The 21,783-nt window shown below is 36.0% G+C and overlaps 1 protein-coding gene across 1 annotated transcript in view; it reads right to left on the bottom strand.

Moving 5' to 3' along the window:
• The window catches only part of SLC9A9 (solute carrier family 9 member A9), a 222,819-nt gene that overhangs the window by 160,497 nt on the left and 40,539 nt on the right, over nt 1-21,783 (bottom strand). Inside the window, exons 5-6 of the mRNA XM_064457666.1 lie at nt 12,975-13,090; nt 3,779-3,884 (exon numbers count right to left, since the gene is read on the bottom strand). Coding sequence (XP_064313736.1) covers nt 3,779-3,884; nt 12,975-13,090 — 222 coding nt within the window. The remainder of the gene's footprint in view (nt 1-3,778; nt 3,885-12,974; nt 13,091-21,783) is intronic.

Raw genomic sequence — 21,783 nt, 5'->3', positions numbered from 1 at the left:
AATGCCTCTGCATATCCAGAGCTGAACTAGTTGCTGCTTTATGATGTTCAGGGAATTGGGTGGCAGAATGTTAACTATATAGCTAAGAGAACAGCTTTATGTGTGCTGGAACATTGGTAAGCTAAATTTTGTTGTTAAGAGGAGTTAGAGGATACAAATAGTGGTAAAAAAGCTATAATCTGGAATCTTTTATGAAAATATTCACTACATCATAGACCAACCCCCAAGAAAGGAAAATAAGTCATTCTATGCAGTGTATATTATGGTACAGCGACACAAGAAACATAATCTTAAATGATATTCTTTCATTCTGGAAGCTACAGAATAAACTCAGGTAAACTTCTTGGTGATGAAATAGAATATATCTGAGCAACTGAGAATTATTTATTTCTTAAAAATTGTAATAAAAATATGATTGGAAATATCTTTTCATATAAGGTTGCCATAATCTGTTGCCTAAAATTAAATTCCAAATAGTGATCTCTAATCATAAAGCCTATAAGCAAATATATTTAAACACACTCAGATGAAACTCAAATATCTTTTTTTCCTATATAAGTTTTATTTGTTTGTTTTAATTTTAGCATATATAAAATACTTCTACAGATAAACCTTATGCTGTAAATAGACATAGAAAGTGGACACAAGTGCCAAGTCAATTTCTTGGAAAACAACATATGTAGGAACTAGTTGTGGCATAATTAGTCATATAGGTTTTTCTGGGTAAACCCAGACATGTTTGGTCATCTAATAAGTATTGTCTTATAGGGCTCTTCATTATTTTTCAGAAATACCTTGAATCCTTCATGTAAAATAGGCTCAAAAATGACTCATTTTAGGTAATTAAATCATCATTTTCTTCCAAAATGTTTATTTTCTGTGAGAATTTTCACTGACTTTTTATTAAAAGGAGACTTTTGTCCTAACAATGAAAAGTTGTAAGCAACTCTGCAAGTTACTTATATAGGAGAAAGCCCTTTTTACACCTACAGTACCCTTGCTTCTAGAGGCCCTTGTGTGTATGAGCTCTCCCAGATGCACAACAGCTTGTCAGCATTTCTGCAGCCACTGCCGTCAGTTTGATTCACAGTGATCCCCCCTGCACCGATTATCTTAAAATAGCACAGTATAAATGAAATCTTACAATTATCACAAACACCCAGGTGTTTGGTATGGCAAGATGGCCTGTAGGAGAGTTGCTAATTTGGCCTGGAGAACTTGCGTGCTTGATCAGTATTTTCTGAGGGCAGCTGGCCGCCGCGTCTGTACATACTGTTTCAGCAACACACACCTCATGTGACTCATTCAGTCTGTATGAAAAATGTAGGAATAGCTGGTCCTGCTGTTGTTGTTCTTAAACTAAATGATAATCAGCACAGGAAAAACAGAGGTTGGAGGGAGAAGCTGAAGGAAAAGAGAGATATCACATATAAAGCCTTGTTGGCAGACAGCCGTACTACCTTTACCTTGCCAAATTGCCACAGCCAGCCATAAAGGCCTTCCCTCTTTTCTCTTCCTCCCTTTCCTGCAGCGAGTCACTCCTGCAGACATTAGCTTGGTTATTCTGTTAGTTGATGAAAGATACTGTGTATTCTCTTATTCTATTTCTATTTACCATTACATAGTGTACAAAATGACTTATTAATGCTTTTCCAGATTTGTAAACATTATTTTCACACCTTTTAAAACAGTCCCCTACTACTGTAATTACAGGCACGTGTTTGCACCATCCTGAAAAGTAGTATGTATTACAGAGAAAAAAACCTTGTTGTTCTTTAGTAGTGCCAGAAAAATAATATTCTTAATTTAAACTTGGTTTGGTTTAGTGGGGGGTGTTAATGCACTGAAGCTGACATTATTAACAGTATAGCTTTACTTAAAAGGCTACAGAAAGGAAGATCACGTTAGGTTGCAGAAACATTGTATTTGTGCAGAAGCTGATTATTTAAAACAGAAATTAATGAAATGCAAAACTGATGATGTCATAGATTCTTTTTGGTCTCTACAAATTACTAAATAAATTAGAGAAATCAGGGTATCAGTCACACTGAGTATATAAAAAAACACACTAATTTTCCACCACCAAGAGATTCTATAGTAAAAAAGAGTTGTAATCTCCCATGTACAGCAAAAATAAAACATGAGAAAGAGATAGCCAGTGTTTGCATCTTCCTATAGATTTCTGTATCCGTGTGCAGGCTGAGGGTCATAACCTAGACTTGAGTACTGGGAAGGGTAGAAGTTAGAAATTCACGAATCATGTACTATCTGATGGTATTTCTTTCTAGATTTGCTTTGCAGTTGAGTTGCATCTTTGAAGAGAACCATGTGCTTTGACATCACAGCAACCGAAAACTACAGACACTTAAAGTATTTTGGATCTCCTTGAGTTGCTTGTAACCTAACTGTTCCGCAGTCTATAGGAACCTTGCAGTAACAGATGAAGAGTCTAAACGAGCTATACATGTCTAGGCCTTTATTAAACAAAGCCAAGAGACAGAGAAAAAAATCTCAGACTTTCTGACACCTACATGGTTCTTTCCAATTCTAACAGCTGCTTTAATGCTTTTCTATCTGTTGTCTCCACTAAGGTTTCTATTCTTTGCTTAGTTTTCCTTTTGCGCATTTTATTCTGGGATGTACTAGGTGCTCTGCTAAGTGACACATTCCAACCACAGTCACTGAATGCGACAGCCTTGCTGTATCTAATCATGAAATGCTGTGCTTAGACACTTGACAGCATTTGAAAGTATTGCGCTTCCCCTAGAAACAATGTTTAGTTTGCATGCACGTTTACATACAGGAGTTTAGTGAATGTAACTAGACAGGTAATTGACTGGGAATGGTAAACTAAATAGGAATACTATCTTTGGGTTTTTTTGTAAGTCAACTGTTATAAGTTTCTCCATGGGGTTTCAGAAAAAATATAAAGCTCATTTTTTAACAACTCTAAACTCTGTAAAAGACTGTTTTTCTGAAGATAGGATAAATCCTAGTTCAAGGAACTGTATTTTAAGAAAAAAGGTGGCACTGAATAGGGGCTTACTGTGAAGCATCTCCAAGCATCCTGGAGAACTGAATTTGATTTTGCAGAGTTATGTTACTCTTAAGATTATCTCAGAGGATTATTTGTATTTCTAGCAAAGCTCCAGGAATCATATAATACATATAGAGTAGAGTTAACTTGAGATCCTATTTATTATGTACTTAACATCTGTGTTTTTAGGACAGCACATACTTGTGTGATTTTGGCTCATCATTGGTGATCTGTTTGAGGGTTCCTGAAAACAAAAAGGCTAAAAAATTTTAATATAATTTTATAAGCAGAAGCTCTGTCAGGTTCAATAGGCACAAGTAGATAAACTGAGCTACTGTGTACCACTTTGTGCTTTTAATCTTGGAAATAACAGATTGCACAAATAAAGAGAACCTGTCTCCAATTTTATAGTTGCCTTATGTCCTAGGTGCTCATTTAGCATTATTTTTTTCAAGATATGTTGTTTAGATGAGAAAAGAAAGCAAATTAAATTTACACATTTTACTGAATACGCTGCTTTCTAGATTGAAGAAAATGAACTAAAATTGCATTCTGGATACGCAGTTACGATTAACAATATTGGAGTTTAACATATGAAGAGCAACTCCAGAACTACACCTCTGTAATGAAAACTTCAAATGTTATATCTATACTTGCACAGTCTATATCAGTTGGAACTATATCAGCAATTAAAGCTTGTAATTATCACACCAAGTAAAGAATGGAGGTGGGTGGACTTACTGTGTCAGCACGATAGCCACAGCATCATTTAGGACACTCTCTCCAAACAGCAAAGTGTACAAATCTGTATCCACATGCAGCTCGTGGAAAATAGCAAGGACTGTCACTGTACGGGGACAAAGCAAAGTGCATTTGTTACTTTCATATTCCTCTGGCAGTTCAAGAAATAAAGCAATGTTAGAATATGGGTTTTGAGAAGTCCTGTCCTATTTGTTACCTAAATGGATAACAATAAGTTAAAATGGATCAACTGAAGTATATAAGATCCTTAAATCCAGCAAGTCTATGAGTTTTGATGCTTCGACTGAGTTAGGAAGAAACTTTCTGTCTCACACAGAGAATCATGTGTAAAGGAAAATAGCACAGCATATTTTTCTGTGCATAAAGGACTTTGATCTCGTGACCAAGAAGAAATAAGGGTGCTGAGGAGGCTTAGGTTTTGCCATAGACTTTGTGTGTGATGAGGGTAGCAGTTTACCTCTTTTCAGAAGGATATAAAAATGCTTATCTGTTATATGTGTTTACTGAGGAACATGCATAATAATCTTATACCCTGTCCCACCAGCAGCATAATCACTTTCACCTCAAGTGTAGCATATCTGTAGTCATGAAGCCCTGTCATCCAGATCAGTATATCTGATGCTTGTAACCTATTTTAAGGTTCCTTCATCATATCATTAAGTCCCTTTCTTCTCCTTGAGTTATATGCTATATTTGATTTTTAGCTTACCAGCACAACAGAAAAAAAATAGACCGTGTTGAATTTAAATTGAAGTTGGGCAAATCGTTTAGACACATCGTCAGGGGCATTTAGATACTTGGCTTATATTCAGGTAATTATGTCCTATAGATATTGAAGGACACCTTAGCTGTTTTTTGCCTCAATTTCCTTACCTGTAAGCAGGGGATCACAATCCTTGCCAAGATCTACCCAGCACTTCATAATCTCCAAATGAAGAAGGCTATCTATTTTCTGTGTTGATATTATTATTCAGTCTTTGCATGGATGAAGCAGAGCTTTCTCTTTTCAAACAATTTAATGTCAAAGTCCCCAGTTATTTGTATGGTTAAAAATTACATGGCAACTTACGGCTTCACTGGGGCTCATTGTAGTATAGAATTGTGCAACTGGCTCAATCCTCATAGCTCAGGAATCCCAAAGATTAGGAGTGCCTCCGGGATACATGTTAACAACTGACATTTCAGAAATGAAAACTATATACTTTTACATCGAGATGACTGCTGATAATTCACACAAAAACATGAACAGGTGATTTTGCTTTGTTTTAATAAGATTTCTTGGAACTTTGCAATCATTACTGATAAGGTTTTCTAAATGGTACTTAAATATCTCTGTAATCTAAAAATCAGTTTATAAACCCAAAATAGATTCTCGGTTCCCCTGTGAGATTTTATGTCAAAGTGATCTCTGTTGATGTGTTATCTTTGAAGAATTTTGTAAGTGTTATTCTACAGAAGACATTTTAGATGTGTGTAGCTGAACATTTGCTGATATAGCTATATTTAAATTGGGTAGTTATATTTAACCATCCTGGTAACCTCTCCCATCTACTCCCAGTGCAGTTATAATTTAAAGTAGGAAAAGAGTTCTTTCCCCAGAACAGCTCAAAAGTGTAGGAAGATGTTTTATTGGAAAAAGATATTTTCTTGGTTCACCAATATCTATATTCAGGTTTTTGCTTGATTAGCAATGCTGCCTTAATGAGCTAAATGTGGACCCAATTTAGTCTCCCATTTTTTGATGTCATTGGCATAACAACAGACTTGTTTTCTAAAACTATTCACCACTTCCAGCTTTTGCTTATTAGCTAATTAGTTTGGGCTCACATTAATAGTCCCTGCAATAATGATAGAAGGAAAAGAAAATAGTAATCAAAGTCCAAAGTACTGTTGGTATGTATGTACAGCAGGCCAAGCCAATTAGACAGATGCCTACACATTCCTCTCCTTCCTCTTTCCTCCTAAGAAAACAACAGCTTTCTTTTCTTGCTCTCTCTCACATCTCTACCCCAAAAATCTGACTTAAAACATTTTCAAATGAAAAGCAAAAGAATAAAAAAGCAACACAGCAATGCATCAATTGCCTCTTCTGGGAGAGACTCCCCAGTTCACCCAGTTCTCAGAAAGTATCTTCCATTTCAAATGTTTCTTCCATTCCCAACGGAGGTTATTGGATCTTCTTTACAGCAGTGCCTGTCCCTGACTGAAGAATTCTGGTCTCTGGAGGAAGACCACTACCAGTATCTGCTCTGTCCCTGTGTTTGTCTGGCCCCAGACACAGCAAGCTTCAGCCATACCACTGCTGAACGGATATTTATCTGATCTGTTTTTAAAGAACTGAAGTGTTGCTGATTCTACAAATCCCAAGGGAGACTAACCCACTCTTTAGTATTCATACAATTTATAAATGCAGTTATTCCTGAATGTCTAACCTAAATCTCCCCTCCTGCTCTTCAAGTCTGTAATTTCCATTCCTAGCCTAATGAGACATGAATAATTTGTCACGTTTATTCCCTTTTTCTTTCCAGCAACATTTTGCCTATTCAAAGACTCATTTCAGTCATCTCCTCCCTAAACTGACTCACTTCTTTCAATCTTCTCCTTTCAGTAATGTTTTCTAGCTCTCTAATTACTTCTAATCAGTCCATATCTTTCTTGAAATACAGTGCCCAAAATCAGATCCAAGTACTGGTAGTTGACACTTGCTGTCAAGAAACAGAGTGAAAAGATGCTGTAGAACATGTGTTAATAAATCCTGTTTTCTTTTTTCGCTATGTGTTGGTATTGATGACTCATTTTCAGGTTATAAACTTGAAGTCCTTTTCAACAGTGAATGCTCATTTCTTATCTTCTATCTATGAGGTTGATTTTTTCTAAGTGTAGCATTTATCCTTGTTGATTTTAAATCACTGCAAGAATCATATTGAGTTCTAATCATGTCCTTCAAAGTGTTTGCAATCTCCTCTTAGCATAGTATGATACATTAAAGAAGCATCCTCTATTGCACTAGCCAACTCATTAATGAAAATGTTAAATACTGTCTGCATAAGAAGAGAACTGCATAATCTTTAGCACATCCACCCTGTTTAAGAGTTCAGTAAAAAATTTTCTCCTTGTTTTGCCAACCACCGTCTAGTCATTTCCTCAAGATCACATCTGCCTTCATTAATTATGAGAATCTATGGATACAGTTCAGAATGGGCATATTAAAAGGGACGTGATACTGTGTTATGGAAGAAAGTTAATTCAAATTATTCTCTGGATAGAATAATACTCTATGAATAGTCATCATTGTCCAAAGTAGTCACATCATGGTTTTTTTCTGATGGATGACTTTAAAACTCAAGAGAATCGATTTAAAACTGCAGTATGTGCTGTCGTATGCAACAGTATCAGATCTAATCTGTGAGAACTTTCATATCTAAGTAAAGATCATAGACACTAAATTGCAGTAAGTATGGCCTCTCTGGCTTTCTAAAGGCACTTTTGAGGAACAGTAAGTAGGGCTTGTTTTTTGCGTGGTAACTACCACAGAATTATACCACTTGTATAAATCATTAGCTACGATATGTATTATAAAAATACCAAGCTACTTTTCATTAAAGTACACAGCATCTCTTCATCTCTTATGTCAATCTAAGCATACGAGGCAAGAGATAGCTGGTGAAGAACTAGATGGCTGGAAGGACATATAATTGGGGGATAGGAAACATCTTCTGTGGCAGTAGAAAGCTGAAACAAATAGAAAAAACATGTATCAGAGCTCCTGACTCATAAAGGGCCGTGAACGTCATTAAAAAATTCAGTGATGGGAAGCCTGAAATAATGAAGCACCTAAAATTTTCTCAGTACTTGTGTCATCAGAAATCTGATTCACTTCTTTGACTTCATTGACTGAGGTAACATCTGTTAGATGCTAAGCCTAGATTTTGGTTGTATCCTAGTCAGAACAAGTGTCTGTGGAGCTGGTTTGTGAAAGATATCTTTTGACATATGTAGAAACAAATTGGCTTGTTATTAATTTCTGTGAAAAGTATGTATAACTGAAATATCAGCAAACTACAACAATCCCTAAGCTAACTGTATCCAATGCTTCTTCACTGTTATGTTTGAAAAGAATTAGGAAGCTCAGAAAATAAATGAGATCATTATATAAACTACGGGTATTATTGTACCTGAGTCTTCTGACTAGAACTATTAATTTCTTTCATAGCTCATGGGCCTAAATTCTTTTAGAAGGGTAGTATCAAATGGGAAGAAAATGAGAGAAATCTCACTTATATTTCCCATCTATTTTTCTCTAAAAATAACAATTCTAATTTTAATTATAGTCTCCTTTCCCTACTAATCAGTCATGACACTCACAGATTAGTTCAGTGGTGAATAAGAAGAAAGCATAAAAATATTTTAATTAAAAGCACATTTATAAACAGTCTTATATAACCAGTGTACAAAATGTTTTACCTTGCTGTATTTATAAATTATACCTAATGCAAAATCCTTTGATTTTATGAGAAACAGAAACTGGTCTTTCTGATAAATACCCAATTTTATCAATAACAGCAGCAGTGCAACTCACATCTTCAGTTCAGCTGTAACCATAGTAACTTCAAATAGAGAAGAGCCTTGTGATTATCAGTATGACCAAAGGTAAGGGAGTTCATATAGCTCAGAAATAGCTGTGCTTCAGCAAACCTTGTGAAGGTAAACCTGTTTTCTATGCTTGAAATGTCAAAAGTTAAAAAAAAAAAAAAGAAGTGCTAAAGATACATGAAATACCTTTGGATTGGAAGGTCATTTCACAGAATGTGTTCATAACAACACCTAAGACAAACTGCCAAAGTTGTACTTTTCGGTTATTTTTTGGTGGCTAAGGCAGAGGGCATATCTTTTCATTCATGTGCCAGTTTTGTTCTGTCATTCACCTTATTCCATTACAACCACTGGTACCCTGAAGCAGCCTATTGCTGGGGCTTATCCCTGTGTCTGCTTTTCAATCACAGGGGACAGTTGTCAGAATATCCTTATCTGTGCTCACACATGAGGCAGTTTCCTTTTGCAGGTTTCCGATACTCAAGCACCAAGGGCTGGGGGCTCCACTCCCCACACCAGCACCTTTTCCACAGTCTCTTTGCTGCTCTTGATGAGTGACAAATGTACCAGAACACAGGGAGGAACTACTCCATCCCCTTTGAAGGGATCACACAAAAAAACTTCCAGAGTCGGGTTATATTAGAAATCAAAACTAATACTAACGGTACAATACTAACGCAAGGAAAACACTTTCAGCAGTGAAACAGTGAAATCTGTGTTGTTTTACGCAGATGAAATAACAAGAAGAGATTATTTCCCCAACTACATGATAAAGGATACCTATTGATCAGAATAAATCAAAATATAAATACTGGTCTGACATTTTAAACCAAAGACTAACGGAGGTAGAATTTGGGAATTTTAAAATTCTATTTCTTAGAAATTGAACCTCTCACCTGAAGTCTTGAAATGAGAATTATTTTCTGCTGATAATGATAAATTACTAGAAGGAAATATTTCTTGTAAAATGAATAATTCACTTGAAAGTAACCTTCCTTTGTCCCTACAGTCTCTACCTTTTCTTTCCAGAAACATGAGAGTTTTTGAAGCACCCCTAAATATCACATATATTTAGGGATCACAACCTGTAATGCAAAACACAGTCCCAAGTATATCCAGGCATAAATTAATTTCTTAATCTTATTTTAAGTGCTAGTTTTCTATATCAGGGAACCCATAGCATATAACAGCAATTCTGAACTAATTTTATGCAAACATCTCTATATTAAAAATCTCCAAATACTCTTCAAAACTAAAAACTACAGAGTGCTATGACATCATTTCCTTCTTCCTAACAACATTAGTAACTTTTGGCTGGCATAAATTTGTTTGCTGCCGTGGTGGTAAAATACTTCATTTAACATGCAAGCATCTACCAGTCATCTTTACTATTACAAATACGGAACGCAATCAAAACAACTTCTGTCAAGTCAACAGATCGGTTTTTTAACATCTTTTGAGGCTTAATTGCTTTCCACAGCCAAGGGAAATTAAATCTCTTTTTGAAATGAGCTTATAATACTACACAGTGAAGAATTAAATGAAAAATCAGGTAGCAAATCTGACAGGAATTTATTATTTCATCTTAGTATGGTGATTTATTATTCTATCCTATTTCTGTGATACTAACAACATTTTACCAAAGATTTCTTTTTTTTTTTTAAAAGCTAGACATTACATACAGAATCATAGAACGGTTTGGGTTGGAAGGCACCTTAAAAGATCATCTATAGTTCCAACCCCCCTGCCATGGGCAGGGACACCTTCCACTAGACCAGGTTGCTCAAAGCCCCATCCAACCTGGCCTTGAACACTTCCAGGGATGGAGCATCCACATCTTCTCTGGGCAACCTGTTCCATTGCTTCACCACCCTCGTAGTGAAGAATTTCTTCCTTATATCTAATCAAAGTCTACCTTCTTTCAGTTTAAAGCCATCAGCCCTTGTCCTGTCACAACAGGCCCTTGTAAAAAGTCCCTCTCCAGCTTTCTTGTAGGCCCCTTTCAGGTACTGGAAGGTTGCTATAATGGTTTCCCTAAAGCCTTCTCTTCTGCAGGCTGAACAACCCCAACTCTGTCAGCCTGTCTTCATAGGAGCGGTGCTCCAGCCCTCTGATTATCTCTGTGGCTGTCACTCCAACAGCTCCATGGCCTTTTTATGTTGGGGCCTCAGAGCTGAATGCAGCACTCCAGGTGGGGTCTCATGAGAGCACGGTAGAGGGGGAGAATCACCTCCCTTGACCTGCTGGCCACGCTTTTTTTGATGCAGCCCAAGATACGGTTTGCTTTCTGGGCTGCAAGTGCACATTGTCGGGTCATGTTGATCTTCTCATCAACCAACACCCCCAAATCCTTCTCCTCAGGGCTGCTTTCAATCCGTTCTCTGCCCAGCCTACATTTGTGCATGGGATTGTTCCGAGCAATCATTAGACTGATTATTTCAATACAAATAATTTACGTTTATAAGGGATAATATAGTATAATTCAAAGTATGAGTTATTATTATATTAATATAAATTCATTAGGCTGATTATATTATGCCCTAGTACATATCAGTCCTCCAGGAGACCATATTTTAACTGATTTTGGAATTCCAATGAGCTTTTTACATGGCTTGAGATTATAATTCACCAGCAAATCCTACATTACAGTGAAATATTTTTAGTGATTTCTACCATTTCATTAAGCAAAAATGTCATTCAAAACTCTAAGTCTTTGAGGGACTGAAATTTACAGGTAAGATCAGTAAAAACATGAAACAGCTTAGAACATTGTGAATAGATAACGGAGCAAGACTGAACATTAAAAACTCTTGGACATGCACAGACACTCTATAACTCCATATAAACAGAAGAATAATTACAAATGCTATTAATCAATGATAATTTGTCACACTAAAAGTAGTTTTCTCAACTGGAGTGTTGGTTTTTAAGCCTATTTAAAAATCTGGGAAAAGTAATCCTTGCCACTTCTTATTCCTTCCGGTGCAAGAGGAGCTTCTTTTTTTTTTTTTCTTATGATTGCTCCAGATTAATCAGTGGGTGATTTATATACTATTATAATCAAAATCAGTGCATTTGTCTTATGTATTTCTGCTCATAAGTCAATATGTAAATTTCTGAAACTAAATAGTATTGGACTGGAAAATAGGAAAAGAAACTAAGCCAACTGCAAAACTCTATTCATAGCATAATCAAGAAATGTACTTGGAAGTTGTAAGCAACCTTTTATTCCATAAGGAATTTATTTTGCTAGGTTTTCTTTGTGCTTTCAATTTCTGTGTTTTTCTCTTGCTCCAAGGATAGGCTCCAATCATATGCTGAATCTTATTAAAGTAGTTGGGTAATTTTATAAGTGGCAGCATATTGGATGCTTGGATTAATTTGAGAATAACAATTTGATGCAGCTTTTACAGCAATCTTGCAACAATCAGTTTTCTGGAAGTAAAATGTTTTACTCTGTGTTTTTAAGCCATCAAAATGATAAATCACAAGCTCAAAGTCTTTTGTTAAATATTGAGGGTTCGTTTAAAGAATGGAACAAATTTGTAGAACAATTGCTCTTTGTCATTTCTTTTAATAGCCATAAATTTGAAAGATTTATTCATAAGTTTCTCAGAGAAGCTTCTCATGGGTAGTTAATGCTAATGTAGCATGTCATGTGCATCACAATGTGCTTTCTATTCCACCTCCTGTAACAGCTTGACTGAAAATTTTGCAAAAATCCAGTGTACCCCTTGCAGACTTTGTACTTTGTCTCTTTGTAGATAACACATCAAAAAGTTCTTTTTCACCTCCTCCTTCACTATTGTCCCACAGATGCAAAAAAGCAATACCTGCCTTTAAATATCAGAGTACTCTTACTAACACTTTCAATGTAGCAAAACCTGAACAAATCTATGAAACCTAGGCTAACGGTGAGGTTAGCTCTGTTTTGATTAGGAGGTTGGACTAGAAGACCTCCAGAAGTCCCTTCAAATCTAAATGGTCCTGTAATTCTGTGATTCCAAAATTCACTGAGTCTGTTTCCCAGGCTTTGCTAATTACTGTAAATTTAGGCTTTAAATCTCAGATCTAGAAATTTAAGTCAACCTGTTGGCATCTGTCCTTTTAGAGTTGAACTTATCATGAAACACTGCATTCAAATTGTAAACTGATACCTTATAAACAGTATTTATATGGGCAAATCTCAAAGCTAGGTTCCCTATATCTTTAAACTAGGTTAGATCACACATGAATGCAATGGCTAAATTATTAACCATGAGGCTCCAACGTTACAGCAGTTCTTATATCAGCAATGAACAGATAGGTGTCCTGAGGATTGGAGAACAACATTTTTCCCATCTCCCCAGCAGCTTCATTCATAAAGTTAGTGAGTTAAACTTAGGTAAACCAGTTACTAAAACAAACACAGGAGATCTTTGGAACCAATCTGATTTATTATTATCAGACTATCAGGCATTTAACAGATATGAGAATAAAATGTCAAGACCAGAGACTTTGAACATTTCTATGGCACATGCAGTTTTTATGTTCTTATTTACTATTCTGACTTTTGAAAATGTAATTTATTTTAAAAGATTACCTGGATCTGTGGCGGACATCAGTGATCCAAAAAATAAACAGTCAGTGAAGTGGAATTCCCATCCCTTTAACTGGCCAAGGTGTACCATGGCCTTCACAAAACCATACATTATCAACCTGTCAGGGGGAAGATAAGACAGGCATTCAGAGAGAGTATGTAACACTTATGCTTAATTTACAGTATTAAGCAGGTTCTTATTCTTTTCAGCTTCTTTTAAATAAATGTATCATGTGAATACTGAACATAAAATGCCATCATATAAAAACCTGTTTCCTATTCAACTGTTCAAGTATTCTATTGAAACATCACAAAGAATTCCAAAGGAAAGACTCTTCTGAATAATTGTCATCTGCCGGTAGCGGAGGACAATGCTTTTAGCTGTTTATTTTTCAAGAGAAAAGATAATGTAAGCTTAAGAAGACATTATTAAGACTAATTTGTCTAATTTTGTAGAATGTTTAAACAAAGGCAGTTCTACTATCAGCTCTGTGGCATGCTCTAATATTTCTCAGTGAATTGTTTTATTCTATCAACTTTTAAATGTTAGCTGTATTCAAAATTCTAGATAAGGTCTCCAAATGAGACAGATATTTAACAATTCACAATGACAGTGAGGCAACAAAGTCACACTTCAAAGTGCACTGCTAAATCCTCATCAGTGAACAGGAAACATTACAATTAGTTATATAATAAGGTAATGCTATCCAAGATGAGTATTCTAGCAAGAATCTTGAGATATCTTGAAAAAAAGGAATTTACTTCTTGTTAGAGCCTGTGGCAGATTTTTAAAATTTTGTATGTTTCCAATCTAGTTACTAAAAAACCCCAATGCATTCAATACCTTTTCCATAAACACAACACATAAATTGACAACTGTGCTCTTCTAACTACAGATTTTGAAAAAATCATTTAAACAGCTACGTGCATTCACATACTTAGCTACATTTTGCCCTCAGCTATACTCCTCTAAGATGTTTCTGAAGTCACATTAGTACAGAAGATCTGAGTGGCAGATAAAGTGCTGCTAAACAAACAGCCTGAGAGCTAATTACAAATTGTTTTCAGATACTTTACCAACCTGTAGATTTTCTGAAGTGTAGTTAGTTTATTACATTAAGAGGGAAGCAAATAGGTCATCACAGAATTCTCCAATGGTCCTAAGTATTTGTGGATGTATTTACATAAGCTGCCTAGCAGTTAGCCACCAATTGTTCTAAAATAATTTATCCATCTGAGGGTCTTCTTGATTGATGAACTCACTTCCTCTCCATTTAAAAAAATACAACAATTCAAGACCCTGCAGTGAAGTTAGTCTTTTTATCCCCAGTGCAAATATGTTTGCTTTAAGGAATTAGTTCTTAAAAAACTGACTGTGGTCCCACTATCCTGATTTGCAATTGTCTCAAAGTCAACAGTAATGGAAGTGAACATATGCCTTTTAGAAATAATTGCCCAAACCTGCTTGCAGTTTTGACCAGAGATACTCTTCTTACTCAGTTGAAAGTATTTTAATGTAAGTCATGATCATTTAGTCATGATAATTCTTTAAATAGGCAGTGTAGACATCATCCTGGTCTTGAGCATTGTTTCTTACACATTATTAAATACTTTCAGTATGTCTCTTCTTACTGTCTGTACAAAGTTGCAGATGAACTGGACAAAATTGGATTCAGGAGTCTTTCATTGACATAGGAGGTCTAAGTTTGCTATGAAGTTTAGTACAGTAGGAGACTTAGAGAACCTGGTCTTAGTTCACATACTGTTCAAGTCTCAGCTGTACTGAAAAGGGAAATAAAGCTGAAGATTGGATTGTACAATGGTGCTGATTTAATCATTGAGATGTAAACCCTCATCCAGCAGAGGAGAACAGCAAACTCAGAATACTATGCCTTTTAAAAAAAAAAAATTCATGAACTACTTAATACATTTTGGTAATACTAAAATGGCAAAGGCCTGATTTTTCAAACATAAATCCAACTAAGTGCAGACATATATTTGGATTATGCAAGAAACTGCCGGTTTAAATAAACTACAAGAATCTGTACTTGTACCTCCTCTAACACATATAAAACATGCATAGAAATAGTTTCCTATTGTCAATTAACTTTTAAAACACACTGGCTTCTCTTTTCTTTAAAAGTTGCATATTTGTAGTGAAGGTGATACATTAAAGTGGTCATCAATTATCATTTTTCAGTGATTTCCTACTAAACACAACCATGCAAAATGCAAGGCTCCATTCACTTTAAATGACTTTACAATAACTTTAAATAATTTTAAAACAGAAAGAATTTATTTCATTTTCAGTTATAATTTTCTAGTCATCCCAAAGTTTGGTTTCTTGTCATCTTCTCCAAACTACACAAAAAGTTCATCTAGAGACTATTTTGAAAACCAGAAATCAAAGGGCAGTTCTGAACTGGAGTAAGTTTTCTGATGTTTGTAAAATTAATAGAACTATGGTACTTTATACCAGCCAAGAGTTTACTCTCAGGAGAATAATTCAATAAATTAATCGTAATACGGGATATACTCAGGCATGCACTAAAAAAATTGGGAATTTACTTTATATTGTATTTCTTTAGATATATCACAAGCAGAGTATTTAATGTGTTTATATTTTTTAGATTTACGTTTTAAATAAAATTGCTTTTGTTATCCTGAACATGACATCAGAGTCTGTTCTTAGTTTTACAGATTAGAACTAAGAGAAATTCCACTTCTAAATCACAGAAGTTACTCTGCATTTTAGACTGGTAAAACTGAGATCAGACTCTAACCAGCTTGTAATTTTTTGTCATTCAAAAATGTCATTCTGGCTTTACCATTGTCTTCAGTGACAGAGACTAGTCAGGTGTCACCATCTAATATATAGTCAAATTTAAACAATAAAGGAATTTATCTATGAGAAATGTTAATAACAACTCTTTTTGGAGTACCAGTTGATGATGTAGTATGACTTTTCCACTACATATCGAAAAGTTCGATCTCAGCTGGATACCTGAGCCCCCAATGATGGTGATATTAAACATTATCCTGTACTACACAACATAACTGTTCTTAATGGAAATCCAATGAGGAAAGCATACCCCAGTGACAGCAGGACATTAATCCCAAGGAAACACCCTGCGCTGATGTCCCTATTACTATTATAAACTAGAATTGAAAAAAATAGTCTCATAGATTTTTAGGGCTGCTGTCATTTAATTTGATACCTCTAGGTTATTTTTAGCCAGTTTACACTCTCCAAGTTTCAGTAAATCTGATTGCTTTATTAATCTTCAACAATCCATTTAATATATATGTTTAAAAATATTAAAATATCTGTTAAAAAGTTACAAATAAGTCAAAGCGTCAGCGACACTGAATTTCCTCCAGAACGTTCTTGTCCCACTAGAACACATTCCCAACCCAGTGCCCACTGTTGACACAGAGCAGGCTATTGACAGAAATCAAGTTAACAATATTAGGAGCTCTGAAACTGTTTAGTAGGCCGGTAATTCCATCTTTCCCATTCCTGTCTGCGAAATCATCTTTTTTACTCTACTTTTTACTTTACTTATTATTTTTTCGCTAATCCAGAATGCTAAATTTTATTTTTTGTTCTTTTAGAATATGAGAACTGAGATCTTTAAGGCTGCATAAAGGAAATAGAAGCTGCGTTGCAAATCAGTGTAAGCCTAATTGCCAATGTGGCTTTGAAAATCTTAACTTTAAAATACATTTGCAAAGCTTTTTTTTTTTCCATATACTTTTTAAAGTCTTGTTTTTAATCTGTATGGTAAGCTCTTTCCCAAAGTGGTTACCCCTTAAACTATAGGACCTTCATCTCTGTGTTCTATGTGATACTTGTCTGATAATAAATGTTATAAAGTAACTTCTGTTTTCTGTATATGTCTGGATTTTACATTTATACTGCAAAGTGTGGATCATTTAGAATACTGTATTAGCCACTTGAGATAGTGTTCTTTTATTTTCCCAAAATGAAGTAGCAAGTAGTATTCTGTGGAACAAAAAGAATCAGGCACAGATCTATGAAAGGACTTAGGAGAGTTCTACTTATGTTGAAAATCTGAATCCTCAGAGCTGCTGCCTTAGAGTCCTAAAACACTTAATTTGCATCCATAAAGCTTCTTGCTTGTCCAGCACTAAGTAATGCAGGTGCTGTTTGTCTAAAGATCCTTTGAGATTCTCAAACTAGTGAGTGACCTGCCTTGCCAGTGAGGTCTGTTAGAGAGGTGCTGAGACCTGGCCCTCAAAAAACCCAAAGCTGAATGAAAAAGAGGTGGTCCCACTTTGCATTCGCTTTTCACGCAACTCTACTAGAGCAAGACTTCTGAGCCTCAGATTCAAAACCCTGCTTTACTTGTTCGCCTTCATGTTTTCCTAGATACTAAGAACATGCCAAAGAGCGACTCCAGGTTCCCAATGCCTAAGAGATGCTCCACCTTGCTTATCCTTAGCCATTATTCATTAAAGTAAACAGCTACAAAGTGCATGACTGTGAAAATGTGATGTGGTGTGGTGAGGCCACACCTCAAATACCGTGCTCAGTGTTGGGCCTCTCAGTACAAGAAAGACATTGAGGTGCTGGAGGGCTCTTCCAGAGAAGAGCAATGAAGCTGGTGAATTGTCTAGAGCACAAGACTTATGAGGAGCGGCTGAGGGAACTGGGGTTTTTTAGTCTAGAGAAGAGGAGGCCGAGGGGACACCTTATCGCTCTCTACAACTACCTGAAAGGAGCTTGTAGTGAGGTGGGTGTTGGTCTCTTCTCCTAAGTAGCAGGTGATAGGATGAGAGGAAACGGCCACAAGTTGCACCAGGGGAGGTTTAGATTGGATATTCCGAAAACTTTCTTTATTGAAAGTGTTATCAAGCACTGGACCAGGCTGCCCAGGGAAGTGGTTGCATCATCATCCCTGGAGGTATTTAAAAGACACTTAGATGGTGGTGCTTAGAGACATGGTTTAGTAGTAGACCTGGCAGTGTTAGGTTTATGGTTGGACTTTAAAATCTTAAAGGTGTTTTCTAACCTAAATGATTCCATGATTTGTAATATTAATAAAGTAATATAATAGATGAATAAAACTCAGATTAGCTTTGCTGCCGGAGAGCTGACATTTTCTACACCCAAACAATTTTTTTGAAAGTGTGGGGAGGAGCTCATCAAGCTAGAGCAAATATTTTGCCACTTCAAGAAAAGAATAAACAGTAATGTAATGAAACACAGGAGAATTCAGAATTTTCCAGATTATGCAAGTCTGGCACTTAAAAAGTGCCTCATCTCTAAAAAATGCTACATACAATGCTGTCATTACACAGTGGAGAAAATACCATATAAATATTTGACTTGCTGAAGTAAGAATCATCTTCTGGGAAAAACTACTGCAATTTCCAGTATGAACTGGCAAGTAGACCACATAAAATCTCAGAACAACAACACAAAAAACCAACAACTGACAAAAAATCAAAGCAAATTACTTTAACGATTCTGAGCACTGAGTTGTCCTTATATTTTTGAAGCTGGACTGAATTAAAGCTCGCCTGTGTGAAAAAAGGGGGGAAGAATCTCCATATGTGAAAGGTCCAGGGTTTTTACTACCACAGTTCCACTGCTACTAACCTTTTATTGCCATGCATTGAGGAAAGGAGTTTGGAGAGCACATCAGCTGTCTGGATACTGCTGGAGATTTTCAGTGAAATTATTTATAAAGCTGCTGTCTGGGAAGGCTACTCTGGGATTGGGACATTCTTGAACTAGCTACTGTTTAAATGTAGAAGGAAAAATAAGAGCCCTCTCCTAAGGACTTTATGGAGTATTTACTACACAAGAAACTATCTAAATGTTCAGGAAGACCTTTAGATGCAGCTTAACAGAAGCCTATTTTTTGTAAGAGTTTCCTTTAGGAACAGCTAATTTTAAGAAGGGATCTAAAAAGAGATAGTGAAATTGCTTTGGGGTTTTTTGAGAAGGTCTTGTCAGCAAGTTCTAAATAGTAAAACTTCTATCCAGCATACTGCTAGTAGAAGAGACATAATTTGTAGTTTTGAAGCAGAGGCAAGCAGGGTATGTCTGATGGAGAATGGGGAGTCTGGAAGAAAGATGCAAAGAAAGAAACTGTCAAGGGGCTGGGAGAACAATTTTAACAGAAGCACTGTGAATAGCCACAAAAGGGATCAGACCACATCTGTGAAGTAAAAAGATACTGGAGTTATCAAGACAGGAAAGATGAAAGCCTGGCAAGAGTTTTAGCCATATAGGTGGATGAGAAAGGCCATATAAGCAGCATACCCGACATAACACATAAACACATAACAAAAGACTATACTACACATAAATACAGCTAGTAAAAAAAAAACCCAAGTTACCAGCATTTCTTGGAACCCAAGACAACGTGGTGTCCTAAAGAACTGTTGAGAGGAGATATATATGCATAAACAGTAAACAAAGGGGGACAAGATGACAATGACAGGCAGACTACCTTTGCATAATGTAGCTTAGGTACCTGTGAGATAAGACAAATACAAGTTGAAATAAATCCTACAGATCTCTTGTGGTAAAAACATGCCTGGATGGTGCAGTCAGGTGAGAAAACTTGTGCTGAGCTTTGCTTCCTAAAAAATCCTGGCCAAATCCTTGGCTTGCACAAACTGGCATTACAGCACCTATCCCGCTGCATTAGAGCAAACTGAAAAAATTATGGCAATAAATACAAATTGGCAGGTTTGTTTATAGGCTGCTGCTTCTTTGATAAGTAACTGAACCCTCACAAGGAAGCTAAAGGGAAAGCCTATCAGGTCTGAAAGTATCTACTCTTAATTTAAAACTGTAGGGGACATAATTAGAATGTAACAGAAACTGCTAAAGGAAGATGTACAATATACACACCATATCCTCAGTACAGACAGTCCCATCTGCCTGATGATTTTATCAGCAGTTGTATTTTCTTCAGTTTTGTTATTCATTGCAACATCACTGCTGAATCTCACTGCTAAGGGTCTTTATTGTGTTAAAGGTTTAAAAAGCATAATTCCAGATTTAAAGTGTTTGTGCAGTTGTGCTATGTAGCACGAATGAGACTTGTAATTTAAATCTTTCTTGCCAAATATGTTTTCTAATCTGCAGAGAGTTTTTCAACTCATATTTTAACTCCCTAAAGAATTTTACTCTATCTAGACATGATTATCTTGTAGCCTGAAGACAGCTGAACATAGCTACAGATTGTAATCATGCAAGTAAAATATTAAAAAAACCCTGAGTTGCATTTCTTTCTTTTCACAAGGAATAGCAATATTAATAAGCCAACAATAGGAAAAGCAGATGATTTTATTCTTGTTTGTGTATGAAGTAACATTGTGATTGACTGATCGATATCACAACAGCAGTAAAAAGTCACTAGTCAGAATTTAAAATGCATGCTGAAAAACATAAATAGCAGAGGCGGAAAGGAAATACTCATTCCTTTATTCTCATCTTTCTCTTTCTACCATACCCATATATTCCTATAGCTTTTTATATACAGTGGAAATCTTCACATCAAATATTTTGGCTAGAGTGATTCATTATTTCAAAGTGCTCTGCGTACTAGTATATTCTTCTTTTTGTCATCTTTTAAATAATTTTTGTCACTAGAAAGGGTATTATCGTGGGTTTTTCTTCAATAAATCATTTGCTAACTAATCAAAGCAAGATAAAACCTCAGCGAAATGTCTCAGGTAACAATAAACCAACAATAAATTTACCTTAAGCTATTCTGTATAAATCACACAAGAAGAAAACCCCTTTGGCTATAGAAATAACTGGAAGAACAGAAAAGAATTGGCTTTACAAATCCACTGCACACCTATTTACCTGAGGCACAATGACTCTTCAGCAGGTGAGTGTTAGAACTAAATGCATAGCTTTAGCATCTATAGATCCAATAAACACTTCAAGTGAGCACAGCTGTGCTCCTGGCAGGACATTAGGTGATGTAAGAAGTGCTTTTGCTTAGCATTTCCCAGTGAGCAATGGAGAAGATCTACCACCAAGAATTTTTTAGTAGTCATAGATTATCTTTTGTTTACTTCTTAAATCAGAAGTTTTGATAGGAAGGCTTAATGGTGAGCAACACACTTTATACCTCAGAGATACTATGTATGTGGGTATAAGTAAGAAAGGCCGTGTTTCAGTAACCATGGTAGTATAAGTAGCTTAGCTTGTTAGATATTCCTGTGGTATTGGACTTTTGGGAAAGTGATGGCTCTTCAGAATTATTCAAACAATCAAGCAAACAGATATTGAATGTGGATGAAAGAAAGCCAGCCCAGGTTTCTATATCAGTGAATTTGGGGCCACTAATAACAGAAAAAGTGAAGTGATCCGAAACATGGTTCAAAATACTTATCTTAGGTTGTACAACCCACCTTTATTAGTACAGGACCAAAGCGAGAGACTGCCCTTACACTGAAACTGGGAAAAGTCAACGGAAACACATGCAAACATATCCAACCATGGGCTTCAGCAGGGTGCGTGTATGCAGATTGGTAGCAGAGGTCTGTGCTACTCCGTCATCACTGTATCACTGAGAGCAAGCTCAGAGGTTACTGTGTTTGCCCTGTCTGCACCCTTTGCTGCATCTCTACCCAACTTCAAGGCTGTCATGCCCAAGTAGGTTAAGTCCTTTGACTTTAGGAAAGGTCAACCATATTTGTGTTTGATGCTTTAGGACTGGCTTGAATGAGACTCTGCAGAATGCCTGAGTGGTCAGAAAGCCTGAATGTCTGAGCCTTTTCTTACTTAAAAACAGCCTTCTATGGAGTTATGCTC

The sequence above is a fragment of the Phalacrocorax carbo genome, chromosome 7, assembly GCF_963921805.1.
Source record: "Phalacrocorax carbo chromosome 7, bPhaCar2.1, whole genome shotgun sequence".
NCBI lineage: Eukaryota > Metazoa > Chordata > Aves > Suliformes > Phalacrocoracidae > Phalacrocorax > Phalacrocorax carbo.
This window is presented reverse-complemented; position numbering and strand designations above follow the sequence as displayed.